Below are 27,016 nucleotides of genomic sequence, written 5' to 3'. Positions count from 1 at the left end.
CACTATCTGATCTGTAGTGAACTAAGTATCTCTAGGCCTACAGTAGAGAAAGTGAAATCTGTCTGCAAATGAATAAGGGTAGAAAATCTCCAGGACGAGGAAATTAGAAGTACATGGATATGATTAGTGAGAAGTTTCGAACAGTAGACAGTAAGCAGGTTCAGGATATAGAAAATGAATGGGTGGCATACAGGGACGCTGTAATAGAAACAGCAAGAGAATGCCTAAGAACAACTGTGTGTAAAGATGGGAAAAGGCGAACAGCTTGGTGGAATGATGAAGTGAGAGCAGCTTGTAAACGTAAAAAGAGGGCTTATCAGAAATGGCTCCAAACAAGGGCCGACGAGGCAGACAGGGATCTGTATGTAGATGAAAGAAACAGAGCGAAACAAATAGTTGTTGAATCCAAAAAGAAGTCATGGGAAGATTTTGGTAACAACCTGGAAAGGCTACGTCAAGCATTTTGAGTAATTCAGGTAAACTCATAATACATCCCAGGGAATCACTGGAGAGGTGGAGGGAATATTTTGAACATCTTCTCAATGTAAAAGGAAATCATCCTGGTGGTGGTGTGAACAGCCAAGCTCTTGGGGAGGAGGAAAATGGTGAAATTATGCTTGAGGAAGTGGAAAGGTTGGTAAAAAAACTCCATTGTCATAAAGCAGCAGGAATAGATGAAATCAGACCTGAAATGGTGAAGTATAGTGGGAAGGCAGGGATGAAATGGCTTCATAGAGTAGTAAAATTAGCATGGAGTGTTGGTAAGGTACCTTCAGATTGGGCAAAAGCAGTAATTGCACCTATATATAAGCAAGGGAACAGGAAGGATTGCAACAACTATAGAGGTATCTCATTGATTAGTATACCAGGCAAAGTATTCACTGGCATCTTGTAAGGGAGGGTGCAATCAGTCGTTGAGAGGAAGTTGGATGAAAACCAGTGTGGTTTCAGACCACAGAGAGGCTGTCAGGATCAGATTTTCAGTCTACGCCAGGTAATTGAAAAATGCTACGAGGAATAGGCAGTTGTGTTTATGTTTCGTAGATATAGAGAAAGCACATGACAGGGTATCGAGGGAAAAGATGTTCGCCATACTGGGGGACTATGGAATTAAAGGTAGATTATTAAAAGCAATCAAAGGCATTGGGCTTCAGTGAGAATTGATGGTAGAATGAGTTCTTGGTTCAGGGTACTTACAGGGGTTAGACAAGGCTGTAATCTTTCACCTTTGCTGTTCATAGTTTATATGGATCATCTGCTGAAAGGTATAAAATGGCAGGGAAAGATTCAGTTAGGTGGAAATGTAGTAAGCAGTCTGGCCTTGGTCTTACTGGCAGATTGCTCCGCAAGCCTGCAGTCTAATATCTTGGAACTTGAAAATAAGTGCAATGAGTATGGTATGAAAATTAGCCTCTCGAAGACTAAATTGATGTCAGTAGGTAAGAAATTCAACAGAACTGAATGTCAGATTGGTGATACAAAGCTAGAACAGGTCGATAATTTCAAGTATTTAAGTTGTGTGTTCTCCCAGGATGGTAATATATTAAGTGAGATTGAATCAAGGTGTCGTAAAGCTAATGCAGTGAGCTCACAGTTGCGATCAACATTATTCTGTAAGAAGGAAGTCGGCTCCCAGACGAAACTATCTTTACATCGGTCTGTTTTCAGACCAACTTTGCTTTACGGGAGCAAAAGCTGGATGGACTCAGGATATCTTCATAAGTTCATAAGTTAGAAATAACAGGCATGAAAGTAGCAAGAACGATTGCTGGTACAAACGGGTGGGAACAATGGCAGGAGGGTACTCTGAATGAGGAGATAAAGGCTAATTTAGGAATGAGCTCGATGGATGAAGCTGTACACACAAACTGGCTTCGGTGGTGGGGTCATGTGCAGCGAATGGAGGATAGGTTACCTAGGAGAACAATGGACTCCGCTATGGAGGGTAAGAGAAGTAGAGGGAGAACAAGACGACGATGGTTAGACTCGGTTTCTAACAATTTAAAGATAAGAGGTATAGAACTAAATGAGGCCACAACACTAGTTGCAAATTGAGGATTGTGGCGACGTTTAGTAAATTCACAGAGGCTTGCAGACTGAACGCTGAAAGGCATAACAGTCTATAATGATAATGAATGTATGTATTTATGTATGTATGTATGTATGTATGTATGTATGTATGTAACAAACATGCATCCGTTTCAGAGAGCTCTCACTGTCTTCAAGACTAATGTTTGTAGTTTGTGTAGTATCAGTTACTCGTTACTGTTACAGATTGTAGTATGGTGTTTGGGCATAGGACGATTGTGTTGGCATTTCCCAATACCAATTACATGGAGGTTGTGGTCGTATGACATTTGGAGTAAATTTTTTTTTTTTTTTCCAGCTGTACCGTTGTCTCTGCACATATCATTAGTTCTTCCTCTGGACACCTTGTTCGTTTTACAATCCACCACATTGTCTTCATTACCTGAACAGTACGGAGCAATAATTTTGTCATTCATTGTCATGCCATAGCCAGCAACTCTGTAATTTTGCTACTAGGCAATTTCATCACTATCATCAACATACAATCAGGAATATTTGCAAATATTTAAAGAAACTAAGATTGATTACCTGAGGAACACTTCAGCAACATAAAAAAAAAAAAAAAAAAAAAAAAAAAAAAGCTGGCTGTAACTTCATGCTGAAAATTATAACAGCCCGAATAAACTGGAAATCCAGTTTAATGAGGATTGGATAAACAAAATTCTGTCCCTTACTTTCCTGGGAGAGCATGGTAGGTTTCTCCATTTAGCAGTCAGAAAATCTCTTGTAATCAATTACCTGGGTTGTTAGCCTGATGTTCGTGAAGTTGCAGCTCAGTGCACTCTGACAGAGACTGGTCCAATGCCACGGCCAAAAATCTGGCCTTGACAGGGGTGAGTCTCTTGAGCAGCGAGTACAGAGCCACCGTCTGTTCGCACTCATTCCATTGCTCAAACCATGCTGAGATGGTGTTCACCTGCTCACGAAACATGACTAGGGGCAAATGCCACCGCATCCGATCCTGTGAACATATGAAGTAATAATTCAGTTTAATTATTAAATACCCAAATATCATAATAACACAGCAAAGAGTTTTAATTTAAAAGAATCCCCTTCTCAATTCATAATGAAGAGGACTCAAATTCAATTGGAAAAATAATTCATTAATTGGATGTACTTTTGAGTAAAAATGAAATGAAGATTCTTATTCAATTAATTTGCAGAGTAGCACAGTGAAGTATTACAAATGATATACATATGATATATAAACAAGATAACATTCGGAGTGGCTTAATATGAAATCATCAGAAATAACGTAACATCGACATTGTAACGAACATCTCTGAAAATTAGGTAACAATTTCATTCCTTTCCAAACCCTGAAAAGAAATTCATGTATAGTCATTGATAGTTTTCAAGGGGCAAAACAACAACACTAAGCAGGGGTTACAATAGCCAAGTGGCATTGTAGCTGGCTTTTCACCCAGCAGAGTTGCAACTGTAGCCCCAGTGTATAAAGGAAGGGGTGATAAACCTGAGAAGATAATTACCGGCCAGTTAGCTTGACACGTGTTATCTGTAAGCTCTGGGAAGCATTTTTCCCCTGATTATATTGGACATGTTTGCAAAATTAATAACTGGTTTGAGAGAAGGCATTTCAGTTAAATAGTGTCCTAGATATATAGTCCAGCTGCTGGCTGCCTGGCCCTGACAGATAGTGATGAAAAGAAAGAGTAGAGAAGAGTATTGCCAACCTGCAGCAATTTGAAACTATACATATAACCTTGAAAGCACTATTATGAATTTACAGTATGCCGTATGATTTAATATTAAATCACTGAAACTTACACCCCTGGTCGATTTGATGTTATTGTTTTAATTTAAGTTCTTTTACCGCAAAGAATACTAAGAGTTCTGCTAGTGGTAGAATAACTGTCACGGTTTGCAATGCCTGACGTCACTGGCATGCCAGATTGAAGATTTTACAGCAAGCACCGATCACCGTTCATATCGCCACGAGTCCCTTATCCCACTAGTGCGGTGATGCCACTTCTTTGAAGAGGCACACGTAGCCTCAGTTGCTTGCTAGCCTGCATAAAATGCATGTGTTCACGGTGTGTGTAAGCTATTTGTTTTTGTTATTGTGAGATGGCCAGTGGATCATCGGAAACAAAAAAGAAAAAAAATCAGTTTTTATAAGAGCCAAAGCCATATATACCAGCTACGTGAACAATTTGAGAAAGAGCACGATAACGGTGGGCCTCTTCTTCCTGTTACAAAAGATACAGTTTGTGACGCTTTAAAAGTAGGTAGGACAACTGTGAAAAGTGTCCAGTGGATCTTAATACACCCTCTAAAGTACTGCGTATTCCTGAAAAACGAAGATATTGTCCCAAGACATCACTAGATACATTTCAAAACGATGTGATAAGGCAACATACAGTTATTACATGAGAAGGGAATTTCCCATGCATGATAAACTACTTGACTCTTTGACAGAATTTTGCTTATTCTGTGGAAGAAAGACCATTTTAAGTAAAATACTGAGAGAACTTGGCTTTCATTGGAAGAAATTTTCACGGAGAAAAGCTGCGATGGATAGAAGTGAAATTGTAGCATGGCGAGGTAGATTTTTGAGGGAAATTCTAAAGACTAGTCCTGATAGAGTAGTGTGGTTAGATGAAACATGGGTAAATGCTGGACATTCTAAAACGGTGGCCTGGACAGATGAAACAGTAGCAGGGACTTTCAAAGCACCTACTGGGAAGTGAAGTAGGCTTATTTTGCTCCATGCAGGTGGCATTAATGGATTTGTTCCGGAAGCTATGATTCTGTTCAGATCAAAGAGCACTCGTGATTATCACAAAGAAATGAATGGTATTACTTTCACAATGTGATTTTAAAATGCTTTGCTACCAAACATTAAGTCCCAATTCTCTAATTGTTATGGATAATGCCCCCTATCACTCTCTGTAACTAAACAAAGCACCGTCAATGAAAGAAAGAAAAGATAACATTCTTCAGAGCTTGGTGGGAAATAATGTACCGGGGATAGCTGCAGAAATGACAAAGGTGGAGCTGCTTACTGCTGCAGAAATGACAAAGGCGGAGCTGCTTACTAAGTGTAAAACTCCATAAGCCTATATTTTGCACCTACGAAGTGGACTCCATCGCTACGGCTCAGGGTCATAGGGTAATTAGGCTTCCTCCTTACCACTGTCACTTTAATCCAATCTAGCTAATTTGGGCACAAGTTAAAGGATATGTTGCCGAAAATAAGAAATCTTTCCGTCTCACTGATGTTGAAAGCTTAGTGCACGAGGCAGTCAAACTTGTTACAGCGGATAAGTGGAAAAGTGTTGCGAGTCACACCTGGGATGGTCTATATAAGGCAAAAGAAGCTGACGGAATTGTTGAATGTCGAGTGGAAGAACTTATTATTTCCCTAGGTAAGGATGATAGCAGCGACTCCAGTGACACTAGTAACAAGGATGAAAACACCGATGTTTTCGGAGAGTGTGGCGTATTCCCTTTGGATCAGTTACTGTGAGTACATAATTTGTTTCATTTCATTACAAAATTTTATTATTTTGGCACTACTATTCTATGAGCATGTTGAAGTTTTATTGTAACAGTGACGTTTTTATTGCCACGTTGATACTATTTTCAGGGTTTTATTTTTTATTCTGACTTATTTCAATTACAGTAATACTATTTACACAGTTCGGTTTTAACATTGTTTTACATTATGTCTATAGTCTACTATTTTCAAGTTATGGTTACTCTATTCTCTGAGTGTGCTTAATTATGACTGGAATGTTTTGTTATTATATTTACGCTGTTCTTGGAGTGCTGTTAAATTGAATTTGAATGTTTTATTATTACGATTACACTAGTGTTGGTTTTCAATATATTAGAGGTAATTTTTGCACATTTCCGTAAGCATTTGTCGCATTAATACAGAATCTGATCTACGTATGCGTGAAATATTTTAGGTATGTGTGTTTCTTTATATTGCATGGTTCAAAATTGGCAACACTGTCTGAGAAATGTCAGGGCCGAACAGCCAGCGGCTTGACTGTAGGTAGGTTACTTTCAGTTCACCATCTTTGGTAAACTATAGATTCTTGCTCTGCTAGTATACCGTTCCTTGAATAACAACCTCTATGGATTATATATTATGTTCTCTGCAGGTATGAAATGCGAGCAGAAACAACGAATCAAATATGCCGTGACATTAAATACATTGCATATACAAAACTAACTTTTCTGAAATGTATTCATATAGTTAGAATAACTACAGAAAACGAAAAAATTATTTTTGGCTCAAATAAGCTTTATAATTTTCAAAACATACTTGTTAGAACCTATGAATCACTCTAATGGTCAGATTGAGATGTTTTTCAAGTATCATACTTGATCTAGAACAGTATGACTGACAGTGTCATCACTGGCATTACACATAACCACAAAATAAAATACTGGTTTACAAGAAGTATGTGTATTTGCAAGAATGGATTGTGAATATTGCTGGTCCGAGGATAAGGATGACCCTGCAGTTAGGCCAGATAAGAAGCAGCTAAATGAAGACTAAATTCTTCAGTTACTGGAAAATGGAGATTTATCTGATTTTGAGCAGTCATATGATAATGAAAATCAGCTACAACTTTGTAAAAAACATGAAGGTAAGATTCAACGTATCAGATAAATCAGCACAACTAAACTCATTGTACTGTAATTAATATTTATTGTTATATTTCAATTAAATAATTCCCCCCTCCCTTTTTGTTTTGAAAATTGCAGATATTTGCCAGATGGAAAATCCTGACCTCACAGAAGGTTCCCTACTTCGTAACTTGGGAGAAAATTACATTCAAAAATGTGTCTTGCCTAATGGACATACCTCTGATTTGGGTGAAGATCACAGTCGTGAGCAGACACCAATGGAATTAGGGACAAACACTGCTTCAGTTTCAATGATATGCAACACTTCAGACACTACCACTGCAGAACTTTCATGTTGTATGTTCAAAATACCACGGAGATTCATGGGCCCAACATATTTGAGAAATATTTTAATTCACAGCTATTAAATGTTATGGTTTATTCAACAAATTGTAGGCTATGCAGTTGAAAACAATGTTGCTAACTTTCAACCAACTACAGTAGAAGAAATTAACACTTTCCTTGGAATTCATCTTATGGGCAACGTGGGTTATCTTAGAGTCAGAATGTATTAGGAAGAGAGGTTTTGAAACCCTTTTATTGCTGACAATATGACAGTAATCAGATTTTTAAAGCTACACAATAATGTTCATGTGGTGAACACACTACGGAACGATCCACACACAACTGACAGGTTATGGAAAATCAGACCAATATGCAATACTCTAAGGGAAAGGTGTGAGAGACTTCAGCTGGAAGAAAACCTCAGTGATGATGAACAGCCAGTACCATTCAACGCCAGTTGAATATAAAGCAGTTTATTCACGATAAGGGCCCTGGGAAGTAACCTAGGGAGAGTCTCTACGATCACCTTGAGACTCTGGCAAAATGGGGGTGTGATGTGAATATAAGAACTCAAGAGTTCTCTTAGCCTTTCTCACCTCAATCCTCCAATTTCCAACCTACTCATGGTGCCCCTGTTAAGCTGAGCAACCCAGTGGAAGGCTGGGTAACCAACCCCAGCAGGAATCTGGCTCGGTGAGCCAATGGATTTGGGGGCAGTGAAAGGCAACAGGAAACCACCACTGTACTTTTCCCTCGACAACCCCATGATGGCTTGCTTAATTCCAAATGTTCCGGAGTAAGTCTCCCAGTCGGATCTCCGGGAGAGACAGGATTAAGAGAAGCCCCTATTTTCATCTGTCAAAGTAAATCCTCTACGAGAGTTATTAGAAGGATTGCAACATGGAAAATCCGTGGTGCCCTACAGCCAGGGAAACTTGCAATATTAGAAAGAGAAATGAGTTCACATGATGTGGATATCCTTGGCCTTAGTGAGACTCATTGGAAAGGACATGGACATTTTGTAACTCATGGAAGGAATACTGTATACTTTTCGCAAAGTGATGAGTGAAAATGGTGTTGCAATTGTTGTTCCTGAAAAACTGAACAATACTGTCCTAGGCTATGAACCCATTAGTGATAGAATCATTACCATCAAACTGAATGCTTCCCCTTGCAGGATTAATATTATCCAGGCCTATGCTCCCACAGCTGCAGCATCAAGATGCTGAAATAGACGAGTTCAATGGACTATTAGAACATGCCATCAAACTGTTTGCAAATAGGGAAATAGTAATAATCCAAGGTGACTTCAATGCTAAGATTGGGGACACTACTGAAGACACTGACATCAGATCTGATTGGTCGTTATGGCCTAGGCAAAAGGAATGAATGGGGAAAACAGCTACTGGAGTTTTATGTTGGCAATGACATGGTAGTTTGCAACAACCTCTTCCAGCATCACCCAAGGCTAGGATATCACCTGGTGATAGATTCAGGAATCAGATTGATTTCATCTTAGTGAGACAACATTGGAAGACATCTGTTCTAGATTGTGAGACCTTTCCTGGAGCAGAATGTGGCAGTGACCATAATCTGTTGTCCATGAAAACATGGCTAAAACTAGAAGTCGCCAAGAAGATAAGAGCAAGACATTATTTTATTTAATTTAATTTCCGGGTTGAACCGTGTTGTACTTGTACGCACATCACGTACAGTTTGCCGACGTTTCGAATACATTGCAGTATTCTTTGTCAAGGCGACTGAAATACCCCTACTCGATCCGAGGTAATCAGTCTCCCAGGCAGAAATTAGACTACTAGAGTGGCCTTGATCTTGGCCTTTTATATCCTAGCCTTTCTGGCTGACGTAAGCCCTGGCTGTCTCGTGAGAATTCTGGAAAGTATGTGTCACAGCCAGGTAGTGGGGGCTTGCCCGCGCTGTTATGTAATGGGGTTGCGGCCCGTGTGTTTATGTTGGGGTCTGTATGTCTTAAACTATGAATGATAGGCATCCAAAAATTACTGATTTAATATCCTTCTTCTAAATTGATGTTGTTCAGATGTTTCTTGATTTCGATAGCCTCGCGGATTTTCCTTTCCAGATTCCAAGGGAAAAGAACATATCCGTCACACCAAGAACCAAAACACAGATATTTCAGCAGTAGCCAAGCATTCCTACGAAACTAGGCACGGAAAATCATTTGACAAGACCAAGATCCTAGCAGCTATCCCTAATTTCTGCCTGGGAGACTGATTACCTCGGATCGAGTAGGGGTATTTCAGTCGCTTTGACAAAGAATACTGCAATGTATTCGAAACGTCGGCAAACTGTACGTGATGTGCGTACAAGTACAACACGGTTCAACCCGGAAATTAAATTAAATAATTCTTCACACCGTGGAAGCTTCACTTCTAAGATAAGAGCAAGACAGTTTAGACTCACTAACCAGGAATCTCTTGCACGCTTCGGACAACTTGTAAGGCCAAAGATCCCAGATTTGCTACTAAAGGAAGAAAAATCACCTTGTCAGATGTGGGACAGAATAAGAGACATTGTTCCCTAATCTCTCTCTCTCTCTCTCTCTCTCTCTCTCTCTCTCTCTCTCTCTCTCTCTCAGAGCCAGCTAGGAGTGCACCGAGTGCAAAACATCCCTGGATATCAAACAAGACTGCATCTGATTGAAGAAAGTAGTAGTCTGAAGAAACATGGTATCCAATCCACTCAGGATGAAAATAGGTACAGGATCCTGTGTAGAGAAAATGAAAACCTACAACCTGTTTTCCAGTCATTGACCAGGTCAGGGATGTAATGAACGAAGCATATATAGGCTGTTAGTACGATGGGGTCGCCACTCCCAAAGTGATATATTAATGACTGATAGATGCTATGAAATGAGAATGGAGAGCGTTGCTGGAATGAAAGATGACAGGGAAAACCGGAGTACCCAGAGAAAAACCTGTCCCGCCTCCGCTTTGTCCAGCACAAATCTCACATAGAGTGGCCGGGATTTGAACCACGGTATCCAGCGGTGAGAGGCCGACGTTCTGCCGTCTGAGCCACGGAGGCTCCCTGTGTAGAGAGATACAGCATAATTGTAGGAATGATAAATCACAGTTCATCCACAGCGTTTGCGAGGAAATAGAACAAAACCAGAACCAAAATCAAACCAAGGATCTCTTCAACAAAATCAATAGCATTAATCATCAATTTAAACCACACACATGGTGTATAGAAGACGAGAATGGACGCCTAACTGCAGATAGAAAAGAAGTGCTAGAGAAGTGGAAACAATACTGTGAAAAGCTGTACTCTGGAATAAATGATGATGTAGCAGTCCACCAATCAGGTGGGCCTTCTGCATTGGAACCTTCCATTCTACAAAGTGGAATCAAGAATGCCATCAACCATTTGAAAAGAAAAAATCCCCTGGACTGGATGGTATTTCTGGAGAAATGGGTGAAGAAAGCTTGTACATGATGCACTCATTGTGTAATAGGATATGGACGATGAGAGAATGGCCAAACGATTGGACAAGTTCTATCTTAATCCCCTTCCACGAGAAAAGGTCAGTCAGGAAGTGTTCCAATAATCGTACAATTGTTCTGATATCTCATGCAAGTAAGATTTTATTGTACATCATAAACCAGCGCCTCAAGTCTTACATAATGCCTCACATATCCATTGAGTAAGCAGGATTTGTTGCAGGAAAAGGAACACGGGAACAGATTTTTAATACAAGGCAAATAATTGAAAAATCTTGTGAGTTCTGTGTTCCTGTGCTAATGTTTCCTTGACTACAAGAAAGCTTTTGATTGTGTTGTCTGGAATAAACTATGGCAGGTTTCTGGTGAATTTGGCATTCCACAACATCTAATATCATTACTGAAAAGTTGGTATGGAAACAACATTGCAACTATAAAGGTGGCAACATTTCAGAATTTTTCAGTATTTCGCAGGGTATCCGGGTGACAGGGCTGCATATTATCACCTATTCTATATAACATCTATGCTGAATATGTGATGAAGAAAGCCCTCAATGACTGGACTGGAGGCATATAAATTGGTGGATGAAAAATCAGTAACCTGTGCTTTCCCTTGTGTTCTCCGTCTACCATTATGGTTCCGAGACCTGGATCCCCAAGGCAAGAGGTAAGTACCGTATCGACGCCTTTCGGATGTGGTGTTGGACAGAAAGAAGAACTAATGTATCTATTATTCAAGAAATGAATATCTCCGAACGTCTCTCCTCTCGCGTCATAAGAAGAATCGTTCAATTTTTCCGACATATTGTAAGACGGGATAGTGAAAACCTGGAGAAGTGTATCATGGAAGGCAAAGTTGTTGGCAGAAGACCACAAGGAAGGAAGGACATCGAGCAGGTGGATTGATCAAGTTCTGCGTACCACCGGTCTGACTCTTCAGCAGGCTTTAAGAGAAGCTGAACATCGTCAAAGTTGGCGCCGCTTAATCAATAATATTGTGTGAAGTCAAATGGGGTCACAACACTCAGCAATGAGTTACATGACTCATGATGATGATTCACAATAATCTTACAAAGTGAGGTGTGAAAATTTTTGTTTTGTGTGATGAAATCGGCCGCATGTATGACTCCGACATACCAAGGTTCTACTATGGAACTCAAGATTTAGTCTGTACAATTTGGCTCAGGGCCAGCAGTTGTGATGCAGCTGTCAGAATGCATCACCTCTTCATATTGTATGCTCTATTTTGACAATGTCTTTAGCCCTTACTGGTTGTTCCAGTGGCTCTTCCACAGGAACATATATGCTATAGGGACAATACATGTGGACAAATTCTGCAAGCCACCATTTGAACCTGAGGCAGATAATAGGTAAGCATCAAACTAGTGTATTCATTCGAGAAGTAGTCAGCAAAGATGACAGTCCTAACAAAATGGTATGACAATTGTGTCATACTTCGTTTCAATTTTATTGGTGCAGGTAACAAAGATGTTTGTAAAAGATGGGAGAACAAGAAAAGTCAGTATGTTAAAGTGCAAAGGCCACAAAGAGTGAAAATGTACAACCCTAGTATGGGTGGTATGGATAAATGAAACGTTTTTGATGGCCATCTATTGCTCTTTCATCTACTGAAGGAAATAGATCTGAGACTGTTTACTCATGCTTTGGACATACCCATAATGAATTCTTGGTTGGAGTATCAGAAAGAAGCCAGAAATACTGGAGTAGCTGAAAATCTGATGACTGACCTGATTAATTTCCAACATGTAGGCAAAGCACCGATTCGTCAGGGTAAAAGTGTTCCTAAGAAATGAGGACATCCTCTGACAGAGCAAACCGCTCTCGTGCTCATCTTAAGACAGCCATGTTACATCCCATCGGTGAAGTGTGGTTCGATGGCAAAGATCATTTACCTCAGTACAGTGATCAAACAAGTCAATGGAGATGTAAGAATTCTGTAAAGGCAAAACATACAAAGGGCACTAGGAAAGTTTTGCAATACGGAAAAACGGTTGGCTGGACACACCTGTTATGGTGAGGGATGAAAAGAGGGGTAAAAACCGGTCCAGAAGATACCAAAGCAGTGGGATTGAAAGCAAGTTAAGATGTCAGTGTGGTCTAAAGGTGAATATCACGCAATTATCCGCTACAATTTTGCTAGTGGATTAACTGTTGACCAGTGCCTGAAGGAAATTACTCCTGTGCTGGGGAAAGACTGTCCACATCAGACAATTTTCTGCTGGTACAAAGAGTTCCACAGGGGAAATTTTGGGATAGAAGACAATCCTTGTTCTGGGCGACTGTCTGAATCAGTGACTGAGGAAAACATTGAAGCTGTGAGGAAAATGTTGCAGCAGGAGAGGTGGTTGACATACCGTCAGGTAGGAGAGACCCTCCACATTTCTGCACCAGCTATTCATTCAATTTTACATGACCATCTCCATGTTAGAAAGGTTTGTTCCCTTTGGGTGCCCCATTCACTTTCAGAGGAACAAAGGACACATCGAGTGAAATGGTGCAGAGAAATGCTAAAACAGTTTGAAAATGGGACTTCACGTAACGTCAATAGCATCACTACAGGTGACGAAACTTGCTTTATTATTACGATGTCCCAACAGAATCCCAGAACAAGGTCTGGCTGTTTGAAAATGTGGGTACTCCTGCGACTGTACAAAAGTCAAGGTCAGTGAAGAAAAGGATGACTGCAGTATTCTTCACTAAACGGGGCATCCTGACTCGGGTTGTGCTAGAAACTCAAAGGACAGTTACTGCGAAGTGGTATAGCGAGACTTGTCTGCCTCAGGTCATCCAGACTCTCAAGCAGCTCCATCCAAGGTCACGGCTCAACACTTGGCTCTTGCATCATGACAATGCTCCAGCACAGCGTGCTAATGTAACAATGGATTTTCTTGCCAGATCAGGGTTGACTGTGCTTGATCACCCTCCGTATAGTCCTGATCTTGCCCCATGTGACTCCGCACTCTTCCCAGAAGTGAAGATGAAGCTGAAAGGGCAGTGTTTTGCATCCGATGAGGAGCTTCTGGCAGCAAAGGATCAAGACAGTGAAAATGTAACCGAAGAAAAGTGGCAGAGTTAGTTCAGTGACTGGATTCGATGTATGGAGAAGTGTGTTGAGTGTGGTGGAAATTATTTTGAAAGTCTAAAGCATTCACTCACATTGCAAAACATTCCTAGTGCCCTTTGTAAAGATCACTTAGGCCTATTCAGGGAAAATGTAACTTTTTGATGGTTACCCATAAATATTAATAAAATATATTATGAATAAAATCATATTCAAAAACTTAATAAAATTAATAAGCATAATTAACCGAAATGTCCGTAGTATGGGCGCCAGAGTTCACCAGAATGGATCCCTCGTATTTAGATAAGAGCATGATAAACTTTATATCCCAGGGCGTGTACATAATGCTGCGTACTGGTACATCTGCTGCAGGCCTTACCTAACCTCCTGAAAACGACTAAATAGGTACGAACTGCACCTAGGTTCATCAATAACACTGATTCTAAAATAGCTAACTATATTCTTAACAAATTCCGTGCATGAGCACCTTATCAACATACAACATTATACATATAATACACACATAAAATATTGCTGGAAGACTCCATATTTACAACAACAACAATAATGAAAATCGTGGGAAAACGAGAGCGAGAACTAAGGTACCATTTGTAGATAGTCCGATGAACAATGTACATGTATGAAGATAAATACCCTTCACTGTCTCTATATCAATTCGACTTACCGATTCTCATAATCGGCAGTTATCACATCACACAGATACTGTACCTTGTACTACAGTGTTCACATATTTTAACACTTGTTGTAAAGATATATACACACGTCTGTCGATCCTCAACATAAATTATGGAAAGTCTGAGATAGCTTTCACCAACATATAATGCTAGGCCGCCACAAGTGCTACAATACTTAATGCGCAAGCACTCTCCACAATCAGCCACTTTCCACGAACATAACAAGACTACGCTCCACGAACGTTTGAAGTCCAGTCCATTGCAGCCGTGTCACTCCAGTACCGTGTATCAGCACCACTTCCTTCCCATACAGTGCGTCAGTTGTAGTTGTAGTTATCTTCCTTCTCGTTCCTTTACAATCACCTCTACAATCACCCTTACAATGTTCCTTACAATGTCCCCGGTTGCCGCCGTATGATCCACCTTTATAGACATCAACATCCCCCTCCTCTCAGATGATACGTCTGGATTGGTGCTTGCCAGCCAATCATGAGTAAACCTCTAGTCAAGACCAAGCCCTGAACTACTTCTTCCTCCCAAGACAATAACAAACTCTCGGGAGTTTTACATGAATCATCAAATTTCCCTGGTACAACAACAAGCTCATCTCATCAGGCTGGGATATATACATGACTAATGGAATTTCCTGACACACACTGGGGTAGCCATACGACTCATTCAAATTACCAGAGTTATTACAGCAATGTTTTCCCCACTTGTGCAAAACAAATTACTCATACCTACATATGTGGATATCTTCCAGCTTACCAATATAAATGGCAAAGTATACAAATGAAATACTGATAATAATATCTCTAACTTCTACATATGATTCGGGGGTGTGATATATGTATCACATAACGCCCCCTTGGTGAATCGATGATATATATTATGATTCACCATAAAACAGAACTTCATACATAACCTTATAATGGCATAACTGAACACATAATTTACTGTAATAATGATATATACATTGCATCTACTGCATTGTATTCGCACACACGAAATACAATTTGTCCAAACAATAATAATAATATGGCTATATACACACAACTCTGATTGTTTCTTATAGCATTGAACACAATCCCTTCTTGCTACTGTACACATACATTAAAATTGATAATATATACATCCAAGGTGCAGATCCTATCTCCTATATCTGCGAAGGCTATAGATATTAAATGTCCCAAGAACCTTATTTTCAGTGGTTAGGAGCCTATAAGCACACTTGCCTCTTCTAGTGTCCAATATATACGGACCCTGATACAATAAAAAAAAACTATACATAAACTTAACATTGGCATCGATAAACTAGGAATGCGTACCGTAATAAAAACTACCTACGTCTAGAATACACTATCTCACACACAAACATTCATACCATCCAGTCACACAACAATCATACAAACTTTCATTCGGAACATTCATAAAAAGGAAATACCTATTTCTGAAATGCGCGGGAATCTCACTACGTTTACTCTTCCACAAACTCATAATTAATGCAAGCAAACAAATCACATACTTTTTCACACATTCCACATCGCTATCACTCAGCACGTCATTCAAATCATTCACACAACTCTCAGACTTAAATAAAACATTACGCACTCGCTTGAATAGACTTTCCTTCATCTCACGCACACTTCCATTCTCACACACGCTCACTCTATTATTGTAATTCTTACCATAATACACTTTGAAATTGCTGTCATTACTACTTAATGACCCAACAATTAATCCATCTTCACCACCTTCCATATCAACAACACTGCTACTTTCGACTCTCTTATCAGAAGTTTCATTAATCTCAAAGTCACCATTTTCACAGATAATGGACCTAACTTTACTCTCCTCACTTACACTTAAATCAACAAAAACATCCTCATGATGTATACTCTGTAAACACTCTTCACTCACAAAACAACCTTCATCAACTTCACAAAAAACTTCACTTTCAATTTCAGAAACTTCCACAAGATTATCGATCGCAACACCGCTATTACCATCACCACTAGCACAAAGTAAGTCATCCGACACATCTTCCTTACTTTCATCACGCCCCCTATTCTCAAAATCTCCCTGAACACAAAACACAGGGTCATACAATAATTCCTCTTTCACGTCTAAATCATAACTTACCTGTTTCATCGCGTGAATAGGAATTTCGGTATCGGACTGCCTATCTGACCCAACTAAGAAGTCCCATTCCGGTTTAAATTACGTGACGTGGACTGTTAACTATTATCATGTCTCGGCACTTGATCTGGAGGTCTTTGATCCGTACGCCCCCTACTTTCTGATTCCCCTTGATTAGGTCTTCTGCCATAATATTCCTGGTGATTACCTCCTTGATTAGAGTGTCTGTTTCCCCTTCCGGAATTACCACCCTGATTCCCTTCTCTAGAATGACTGAAATTCTGATTATTCCTATCTCCCGCTACCTGATTACCTTGTCTCCCATTATCCCCGTAATTTCTACCTTCACTTTGCCTAGTCCTCCCCTGCCCTTCCAAAGCATCAAACCTCTCTAACAGCTGCTCTAATTCCTTACTCATAACAATATTCTGCATACATGCAGCTAATCCGACCTTCTCAGGAAAATGCCTCAACATCTGGCGGACTGTATCTCTCTCCGATGCTAGACCTTCAATATTCTGGCTGACCAGAACATGCGCCAAGAAATATTCCGTCATAGATACACCTTCCTGAAGTTTATACTTGCCAAATAGCACGCGATCTCTTTCCCTTCCCTGAATAGCATCACTCCAAAATTTAGAACTAAATTTCTCCCTAAATTCCTCCAAACTCGAAATACCCTTTCTATAAACTTGAAACCAGGATCTCTCTTCTCCAACAAATGCAATATCCAACATCTCATCAACCATACTCCAATCAATCAAACCATCGTCAAGATTCTTGGAAAACCGTTTATCCACCGTTTTTAAGAATTCCATCGGATTAAACTGCCGACCATTAAACTTGGGTAATTCAGAGTCCTTCGTACAAGATATGTACCTATTACATATACTGCTACCTACTTGGATTTGACTGATCTCCTGCCTTAATTTCACATGACATGATTTAATTCCTTCTTCCACTACCATTCTGGCATTTCCTTCTATTGACTTGAGGTCATCTTTTACCGGACTTAAGGTCTTTACCAATTTCATTCTTCTCATCTATTCCCTTCGCTAAAACATTCTGATTGGTTTTAATTCTATCTATTTCTTCGACTTTATCTTCCACTATTTTTATTCTCTTATCATATTCCTTGCTGTTTTCAACAAATTCTTTCCTAACTACATTAAATCGGCCTTCAATTTTCTCAGTCAATTCCAAGCGTTGAGCTTCTATCTTATTGTTGAATTCCTGAATTTCCCTGCTTTGATGGTCAAACTTCTGGTTTAATTTGTCTATTCTACCATTCACAGCGCTACTTAAACTATCAATTTTACTAGACAATTCAACACTAGCTAAATTTAACTCTGCACTCTGCTTCTCAATCTTACTGGACAGCTCCGTACTAACTGAATTTAATTCACTATTAATACTGTATATTTCATTACTTAAAAAACTCAGTTCACTCTTCAACTCTTTACTCTGACTATCAATCTTGCTAGACAATTCAACATTATTATTATCGATTTTACTGGATAATTCATCACTCTTACTGGACAATACATCACTCTTACTGTTAAATTCACCTTTCAACTCTTTACTGAACTGATTAAACAGTGATTGAAGCATACTAAGAGTTAAGGCCGCCCCTTGATCCCCTACATTCTGAGTTTGAGACGGGTTACTCGGTTCCTCACCTATCGTTGTCAATTGATCTTTCCTACTATCAGCCATTTCGCTATTCTCACTTAAATTAGATAAACTCAATGTGGTGGAATTCTTTTGACTTCTCTTATCCTGATTCATGGTACCAGCAACTTTAACAACCTCTCTACTTCTCAATTTTATAATACTCGACTCGCTACAACATTTCTTCATACTCCAACATACATATCACGTACATATAAAACACTTCACTGACATAGTTTGTAGAATTTCATCCACACCTGACAAGTGCACGTATGCTAATAAGCCTAACAGATGTACCAATCATTCAGCCACACGTTGGGAAGCCAATTGTAACTTTTTTTTTTTGATGGCTACTAATAAATAAAATCATGAATAAAAATATATAAATAAAATTACTCAAAAACTTAATAAAATTAATAAGCATAATTAACCGAAATGTCCGTAGTATGGGCGCCAGAGTTCACCAGAATGGATCCCTCGAATTTAGATAAGAGCATGATAAACTTTATATTCCAGGGCGTGTACATAATGCTGCGTACTGGTACATCTGCTGCAGGCCTTACCTAACCTCCTGAAAACGACTAAATAGGTACGAACTGCACCTACGTTCATCAATAACACTGATTCTAAAATAGCTAACTATATTCTTAACAAATTCCGTGCATGAGCAGCTCATCAACATACAACATTATACATATAATACACACATAAAATATTGCTGGAAGACTCCATATTTACAACAACAACAATAATGAAAATCGTGGGAAAACGAGAGCGAGAACTAAGGTACCATTTGTAGATAGTCCGATGAACAATGTACATGTATGAAGATAAATACCCTTCACTGTCTCTATATCAATTCGACTTACCGATTCTCATAATCGGCAGTTATCACATCACACAGATACTGTACCTTGTACTACAGTGTTCACATATTTTAACACTTGTTGTAAAGATATATACACACGTCTGTCGATCCTCAACATAAATTATGGAAAGTCTGAGATAGCTTTCACCAACATATAATGCTAGATGGTTATGAATTTCATGTTTTTGGTCCGTATTGAACAATATATAAGTAATAATAATAATAATAACTTAAATGTTTCCACCTTTTCAATACAATATATTCACAAAATTACAAAATTATACGGTACTAGTTTCGACCCATCTAGGGGTCATCATCAGCCGTATTGGAGCAAAGATCATTTGTGGCGAAATCCTAAGACTTAGGATTTCGCCACAAATGATCTTTGCTCCAATACGGCTGATGATGACCCCTAGATGGGTCGAAACTAGTACCGTATAATTTTGTAATTTTGTGAATATATTGTATTGAAAAGGTGGAAACATTTAAGTTATTATTATTATTATTACATATAATGCTAGGCCGCCACAAGTGCTACAATACTAATGCGCAAGCACTCTCCACAATCAGTCACTTTCCACGAACATAACAAGACTACGCTCCACGAACGTTTGAAGTCCAGTCCATTGCAGCCGTGTCACTCCAGTACCGTGTATCAGCACCACTTCCTTCCCATACAGTGCGTCAGTTGTAGTTGTAGTTATCTTCCTTCTCGTTCCTTTACAATCACCTCTACAATCACCCTTACAATGTTCCTTACAATGTCCCCGGTTGCCGCCGTATGATCCACCTTTATAGACATCAACATCCCCCTCCTCTCAGATGATACGTCTGGATTGGTGCTTGCCAGCCAATCATGAGTAAACCTCTAGTCAAGACCAAGCCCTGAACTACTTCTTCCTCCCAAGACAATAACAAACTCTCGGGAGTTTTACATGAATCATCAAATTTCCCTGGTACAACAACAAGCTCATCTCATCAGGCTGGGATATATACATGACTAATGGAATTTCCTGACACACACTGGGGTAGCCATACGACTCATTCAAATTACCAGAGTTATTACAGCAATGTTTTCCCCACTTGTGCAAAACAAATTACTCATACCTACATATGTGGATATCTTCCAGCTTACCAATATAAATGGCAAAGTATACAAATGAAATACTGATAATAATATCTCTAACTTCTACATATGATTCAGGGGTGTGATATATGTACTATCACAAAAAGAACAGTTTTGCCAGTTTTTCACAACTTTCTTGCAGCTGATGATGGCGCTAAAGAAAGGCCAAATGTAGTACTGCTAAATAAAGTTAATATGTTGTTCTACATTCAGGCAACACTGTTTTGTATTGAATAGGTGGAACCTCTAAAAACTTTGTAAGTATTTGTGAACGGTAGAGCATGTAAGACGACTGATGAAAACGAGAGCTACTGGCTATTGGTTGAATGGATGGCTAAATTTATAGAAAATAGAGTAGATGAAGTATTATCTGAGCTGGCCAAGCATATGGATAGCATGCCTGCCTCCTGCCCGGAGGCCCCGGGTTAAGATTCCCGACCAGGTCAAGGGATTCTTACCTGGATCTGAGGGCTGGTTCAAGATCCACTCAGCCTACGTGATTACAATTGAGGAGCTACCTGACTGAGATAGCTGCCCTGGTCTAGAAAGCGAAGAAGTGCGAGAGCATTTGTTGTCCTGACCACATGACACCTCGTGATCTGCAGGCCTTTGGACTGAGCAGAGATTGCTTGGTAGGCCATGATATGATGCTAAATGGGATGAAAAGTCTGGCAGTAAGTTTTATAAGTCCTCTCAATTGTAATTACTGTGTTGATGTAGTAGTAGCACACGGGGATCACCGTAAATACTTAGGTGTTAATATAAGGAAAGATGTTCATTGGGGTTATCACATTAAGGAGATCATAAATAAAGGTTACAGGTCTGATGTAAATATGAGAACATTAAGGGGTTGTAATAAGGATGTAAAAGAGAGAGCTCTGGTAAAAACCCAATTAGAATATGGTTCTAGTATAGAGGACCCCACACCAGACTTACTGGACAGGTGAAATGAAATAGATCCAAGGAAAGCAACAAGATCGGTTCTGTGCGATTTTCGACAAAAGAGTAGGGTTATGAAAATGTTGCAAACTTAGCACTGGGAAGACTTGGGAGTAAGGAAATAGGCTGCTTGACTCATAAATGGCGGAATTCACTGGGCCAAATATTCATTTATAGGAAGAGGAATTTGGGATTAGAATAATGTTTTAAGGGAAATGTTTGATGAATGTCTGTTCTTTGAAATCATTTTAGAAAATACTAGGTAAACAATTTATAGGAAATCAATCTGCCACCTGAAAACCATTCTGAGAACAGCCAATTGTGGGGTTTGAACCCATTTATCTCAATAGCCATAGAGAGTTATCACGTGCGGACACTCCGCTTTGTATCTGGTTCAGCAATGTACTGTACATCCGTAAAATAAATATTATTTAAGTAAGTTTGAGACGTCTCTCACTTTTCCGACTTCCAAGACCAGTAGTGGTAGTGATGGTGCTTATTTAACGAGGAAGAACTGGGCAACAATCCTCTCTTTAACAATGATCAGAAATGAAAATGAAAAGGGTCCGATTCTTCGAAGAATGAAGACATCGCCAAAAGAAAGGGAAGGGTCAAAAAGGGACTAAACACGAAGACTCGCCTAGACTTTGCAAACATAATACCGTCAGGGTCGGAAGAGAACAAAACTTGACAGGTCCGGATAGGAAATATGAAAATGGAAGCGATGCGACGCTGCTAGGGTATCTGTTTTCGCCAATCCACACTCCGAAGCTTACAGCCCATAGAGTTCCTTTTAAATCCCCTCTTACGACAAGCAAGGGATACCGTGAATGCGTTCTACCACCCCCACCCATGACCTTTGCCTTTTCTCGACACATACCCTACTCTACTACCGATGGCTTCGATGTCAATACCCTTCTTTGCGTCTTAATCGTCGGTGCCGATGATTTTGATGTTAATATCCTTAACTCATCAATCCGCAAACAATGTACCATAAATTAAAACAGCAATGAACCAATTTGTAAGTTATACTGGTATCAGAATTCTAGGCCAATAGATATGGGGTACAATAGCATTTTGGTTTAAGAACTAAAGTATTAACAAAGTAGTTGATAGCTTAGATGAGTATTAATAGAGTATTAATGATAATGATAAGCAATCTCCTGCATAGTCATAGCTCACCAGAAACAGATGCAAGATAGAACAGGAAAATACACTCCACTGAAATGATACACAGTGGTCACAAATCTGTTTGCACTTTAGAATAATTAGTCAATAGGCTATTACAATAACTTCCCAACAAAAAATTGATAAGAATTTGCTGAATCAGCCCGTCCTATTATGCTGTAATATAAATAGGTTGATTATTGTATTAAGGAGTTTAACATCTAGGTCATCAGCTCTTTTACAAATAAGAGTTGCAAGACTAAATATGCAAACTACTAGAATACACACCGAAAATGGACAATCTCATGAGAAGGTGAATGTGAATTAATCTATATATATATATATATATATATATATATATATATATATATATATATATATATGTGAGAGTTTTGTCTGTACATTGCTCAGAATTTGAAAAGAATGGTGTTTCTGTATTGGTCGTGTCCATAGCAACAAAAAAATGCACTTTTTTACTTTTCCGTAATTTCTGTCTGTCTGCACACGCATCAAGAGAAAATGGCTGAAGAGAATTTAATGAAAATCAGTATGTTAAGTCGCGGGATAAGTCACTACAATCTAGGCTATAAATCATTTTACTCACGCTGAGTGAAATGGTAGTTTAGTGGAAGACCTAAAATTTAATTCTCAAATATTTATATTAGTGGTCCTATCGATAAATACTACATAACAAAAGTTATATAGAATTAAATTTCCGATCATTTATGTCAAATTGTTTCCGTGCCTGCTTTGATAACACAGATATTCATCAATTTGTATTTTTGTTGCCGAGTCCATATCAACGCCGAGCCACAACAAAATGGGTTAACATAATTTAATGAAAGTCGATATATAGAGTCGGGGGATAAGAAACTACAGTCTAAGTTATAAACAATTTTACTCGCCCTGTATTAAATTGTAATTAAGAGGAAGGCGCCTAAAATTTAATTTTTAAATACCTATGTTATTGGTCCAATAGAAAAGTACTACACAACAAAAGTTATAGAGAATATAATTTCCGACCATTTATGTTTTATCCACGCGACAAAGTTGCGGAACACGTGTATCGCGACAAGTTCCAGGGATGTCCTGCAATATTTTTTCCGTGTTTGGGACTGTCGCGATACAAAAGTCGCATGTCGCAGGTCTCCCATTCAAAATGGGATACATGATACAAATGTTGTGCAACATGATGTAGTGTGGACGTGTCGCGAGACAAAGTCCCGGGACACGCCGATGCCAGTGTGCAGATAGCCGCCACGTGTTGGTGTTGCGTTTCGTGTTCTGTTGTTTTGCGATGGAAACTACTCTAAAAATCATTGAGGATTAACACACCCTCCCTTGTCTTTGGGATGTTATGTCTACAGAGTATCAAAACAGAGACAAAAAGGAGGGAAACAATGGAGTCTCTGGCTAAAAAGTTCACTATGTCCATTCACGAGATGAATAAAAAGATTCACAACATTAAGAGCACAAAGCAACTTTTTGCGCCATTTCGCGCCGATTCCTGTGGTGCAACTGGCTCTGTAGGTGTGGACGCGGGACATTGTATCGCAACAGTCTAGGGACAGTGTCTCGCAACTGTCCCCATACAATGTCCCGCGACGTCGTCGCTAGGTGTGTACTAGCCTTTAGAATTACAATTTAGGCCTATTCCAAATTATTGCACCACAATTCATTAAATTACTTGAAACTCAACCTTGAAAAGAGCCGTTTATTAAGAAAAGCTTCTTCCTCTTCACTTTTATTAGATTCTAGGCCTACATTAATTTTATTCCAAATTAGCAGTGAAGAGGGTGTTTATCTTCTGGCTTGGACGAAAAATGTGCCTCCACAAGTCGGATAGATTTTTCCGCCGCCCGTGTAATGAACTGAGATTTTCCGACTCATCGGGTACTCCTAGCAAACAGGTTAGTAAAAGGGCATAGTTTTTGCCCTGTGAGTATAAGAGAGGGCCAAGAGCCCTAACTTCGTCACAAATAAAGATATCAGTAAATAAATACTCGACACCCCCACCCGGCCGAAATAAGACGAAATGTGTTTACGGATTACAGCTGTCTGCGGCTTAGTCATTCCAGCTCTGGAACTTTGGACTGTTAAATCGGCAGCGAAGTACTGTTCGTTAAAAGTGGAAAAATGTGTGGTTTTTCATTTGAACCGAGTATTTCATATGAAAGCATTGCTTTTAATCGCGCCATTCCTACTGACACCAGTGTAATGACCTATGTTAATTTCAGTTGGGAAAACTACTAAAACAATCTTTCAAAGGATACAAAAAGGTACGCGGAGAGTGAGTGTCTGCCAGTATAATGAGAACTCCCCAACCTGACTGTGACTGATGGTAGGCAAGGGTGACTAATATTACAATGAAAATTCCCTAACCCTATGAGAAAAGATGTTTGGTGACTTCCTCGTCGCGTTCCTAGGTTAACGTAAAGTGCTATGCAATATAATACAATCCTAACAGACTTTCAACGTATTAGGTCGTGTTACGTACATGTAGTACTTGTTGAAGAGATGTTAAGTACAGAACAAAAACAGGAGTGTTGAGTGGACTTTCTTCCGCCCTTCAAAAATTCGTCTACCACTGTGGGTTTGAACTCGCTTTCGTGGAATCTGAAGTCCGACACACTACCGCTGATCCACAAAGAGAGCTATCTCAATAGACAATGTAGAGCAACCGACGCGAAATCGGGAGGTTGTGGGTTCGGATCCCACTGGTGTCCGGCTGGCCGTTTTTGTTCTGTACTTAACATCTCTTCAACACGCACTACATGTACGTAATACGACTTAATACGTTGAAAGTCTGTTTCGATTACAATGCGGTCGTGAAAATTCAATATTCATAATACAATCCTGCTCACAACGTGTACACTACCTAACCTATAATTCTGTATACAATGTAGAATTCCGTAGCGAAGCACGGGGTACATCAGCTAGTTATAATATTACAAACCGTGTGTTAAGTGTTCACCGCCACAATGCAGTAAGGCGAATTGACACTTAAATTTTCTCAGTTCTCGAAATGCATCCCTCAAAATCAGACTACTTAAAGGAGTGTACTGTATCAATGAAGAACACGAGACCGCTCACTTTGTGATATTCAAGCGGCATGAATGTTAAGGCTGATAGGTGGAGTTTTCAGGATCTTGAAAAACTATCAAATCAAACAAGTGATTATTTCAAATGTCGATCAGTTTTTAAATTTTAAAATCCTAGTCAGAATAGGTATCTACGAGATACTCCTCAGCCGACAATAACTACGAGATTAAAGAGTAACAAACGGAAGGACATTACAAGTTCAATCCACAATACTTTAATTCCAAGAGTCACAAGTCGACAGAGGCAACAAACTTCTCCATGTAAATTAATCACACTAACTAAAATCTGTATGGTATATACTAAATAAATACAGTTAAGAAAATATAGCATGTAGTTAAAGGTTGGTAAGGCAAGATTCACTTCACTTGTTGGGTTAAATGGGCGAAAGAAACATCCCCATATGGTATGGAGAATACTATCATTTACCAATCATAACACACATTTTCAGAACATAATCGCAAATCGAATCTTCTATCCGCAAGTCGAACAACAAAATGTTTTTAAAAGCGGAAGAAAGTCCACTCAACACTCCTGTTTCATACCACGTAAGTTTGCAAAAGATCTGTGACATTTGACGTTTACCCGACAAAATTAAAACTCGGACATACACCGCCCAACAAAGGATCCAGATGAATACTATAGGCCTACCATCCAACAGAGTAAAACGGTATATCGAAATTGCACAAACTGAAATGCTTGCACACGGTAACAGACCATAGATGCTTACCAATTAAGCTCCCCCTCGAATTGAGAATATCGAAAACCTTCTCTTTTAACAACTGTATCACAGTATGCACATGGTAATTCAATGTGGAAGTTGTGAGGCATAACCACGCATAACGGACCATTTTTCCAAAAACTGGCACTTGCAATTGATTATGCATCAATGCGTGGATTTTATTGCGTCGCGTCTAGTCGTGATATCGTTTGCTGTGCAATGAGTGTAGAGCAATTGATGTTTTAAAATTAATTTACCAGGCAGAACATGAATAGATGAGAAAAGACGATATTTCGATGTACATTGAACAAAATTATTCGTGCAGTAACCGCCAGTGGACAAAAGTAAAGTAAAACAAATTCATAGGGCTTTGACACCGGGCGTAAAAGTGCGAAGCCGCGGCGGAAGCCACTGCGCCACCCCGTCGATTCAACTTGCTATGCGCTAATCTATACAGAGTATATAAAATAAGAGTTTTGTCTGTACATTGCTCAGAATTTTAAAAGAATGGCATTTCTCTATCGGTCATGCCCACAGTAACAGGGAAATGCACTTTTTACTTTTATGTAATGTCGTCTGTCTGTCTGTCTGTCTGTCTGTCTGTCTGTCTGTATGTATGTATGTATGTATGAACACGCATCACGAGAAAACAGCTGAAGATAATTTAATGAAAATCGGTAAGTAAAGTCGGGGAATGAGCCACTACGATCTAGGCTATAAATTATTTTATTCACGCTGAGTGAAATGCTGAAATTTATTTCTCAAACATTTCTGCTATTATTGGTACTATCGATAAATAGTACCTAACTAAAGTAGTATATAATTACATTTCCGATCACTTACATCTTATAAATTTTTACCGTATCGGCTATGATAACAGAGATATTCATGAATTTGTATTTCTGTTACTAAGTCCATATCAACGTCGAGCCACGAGAAAATGGGTAAACCAAATGTAATGAAAATCGGTATGTAGTAGAGTCGGGGGA

The 27,016-nt window shown here is 39.2% G+C and overlaps 1 protein-coding gene across 1 annotated transcript in view; it reads right to left on the bottom strand.

The window, feature by feature from the left end:
- The window catches only part of LOC136883315 (protein Smaug homolog 1), a 327,858-nt gene that overhangs the window by 202,557 nt on the left and 98,285 nt on the right, over window positions 1-27,016 (bottom strand). Inside the window, exon 3 of the mRNA XM_067155554.2 lies at window positions 2,827-3,049. Within this exon, the coding sequence (XP_067011655.2) occupies window positions 2,827-3,043 (217 nt within the window). The 5' untranslated portion in view covers window positions 3,044-3,049. The remainder of the gene's footprint in view (window positions 1-2,826; window positions 3,050-27,016) is intronic.

The sequence above is a fragment of the Anabrus simplex genome, chromosome 11 (genome assembly GCF_040414725.1).
Source record: "Anabrus simplex isolate iqAnaSimp1 chromosome 11, ASM4041472v1, whole genome shotgun sequence".
In the NCBI taxonomy this organism is placed as follows: domain Eukaryota; kingdom Metazoa; phylum Arthropoda; class Insecta; order Orthoptera; family Tettigoniidae; genus Anabrus; species Anabrus simplex.
Note: the sequence above shows the minus strand (reverse complement) of the source record. Positions and strands in the feature narration are given on the sequence as shown.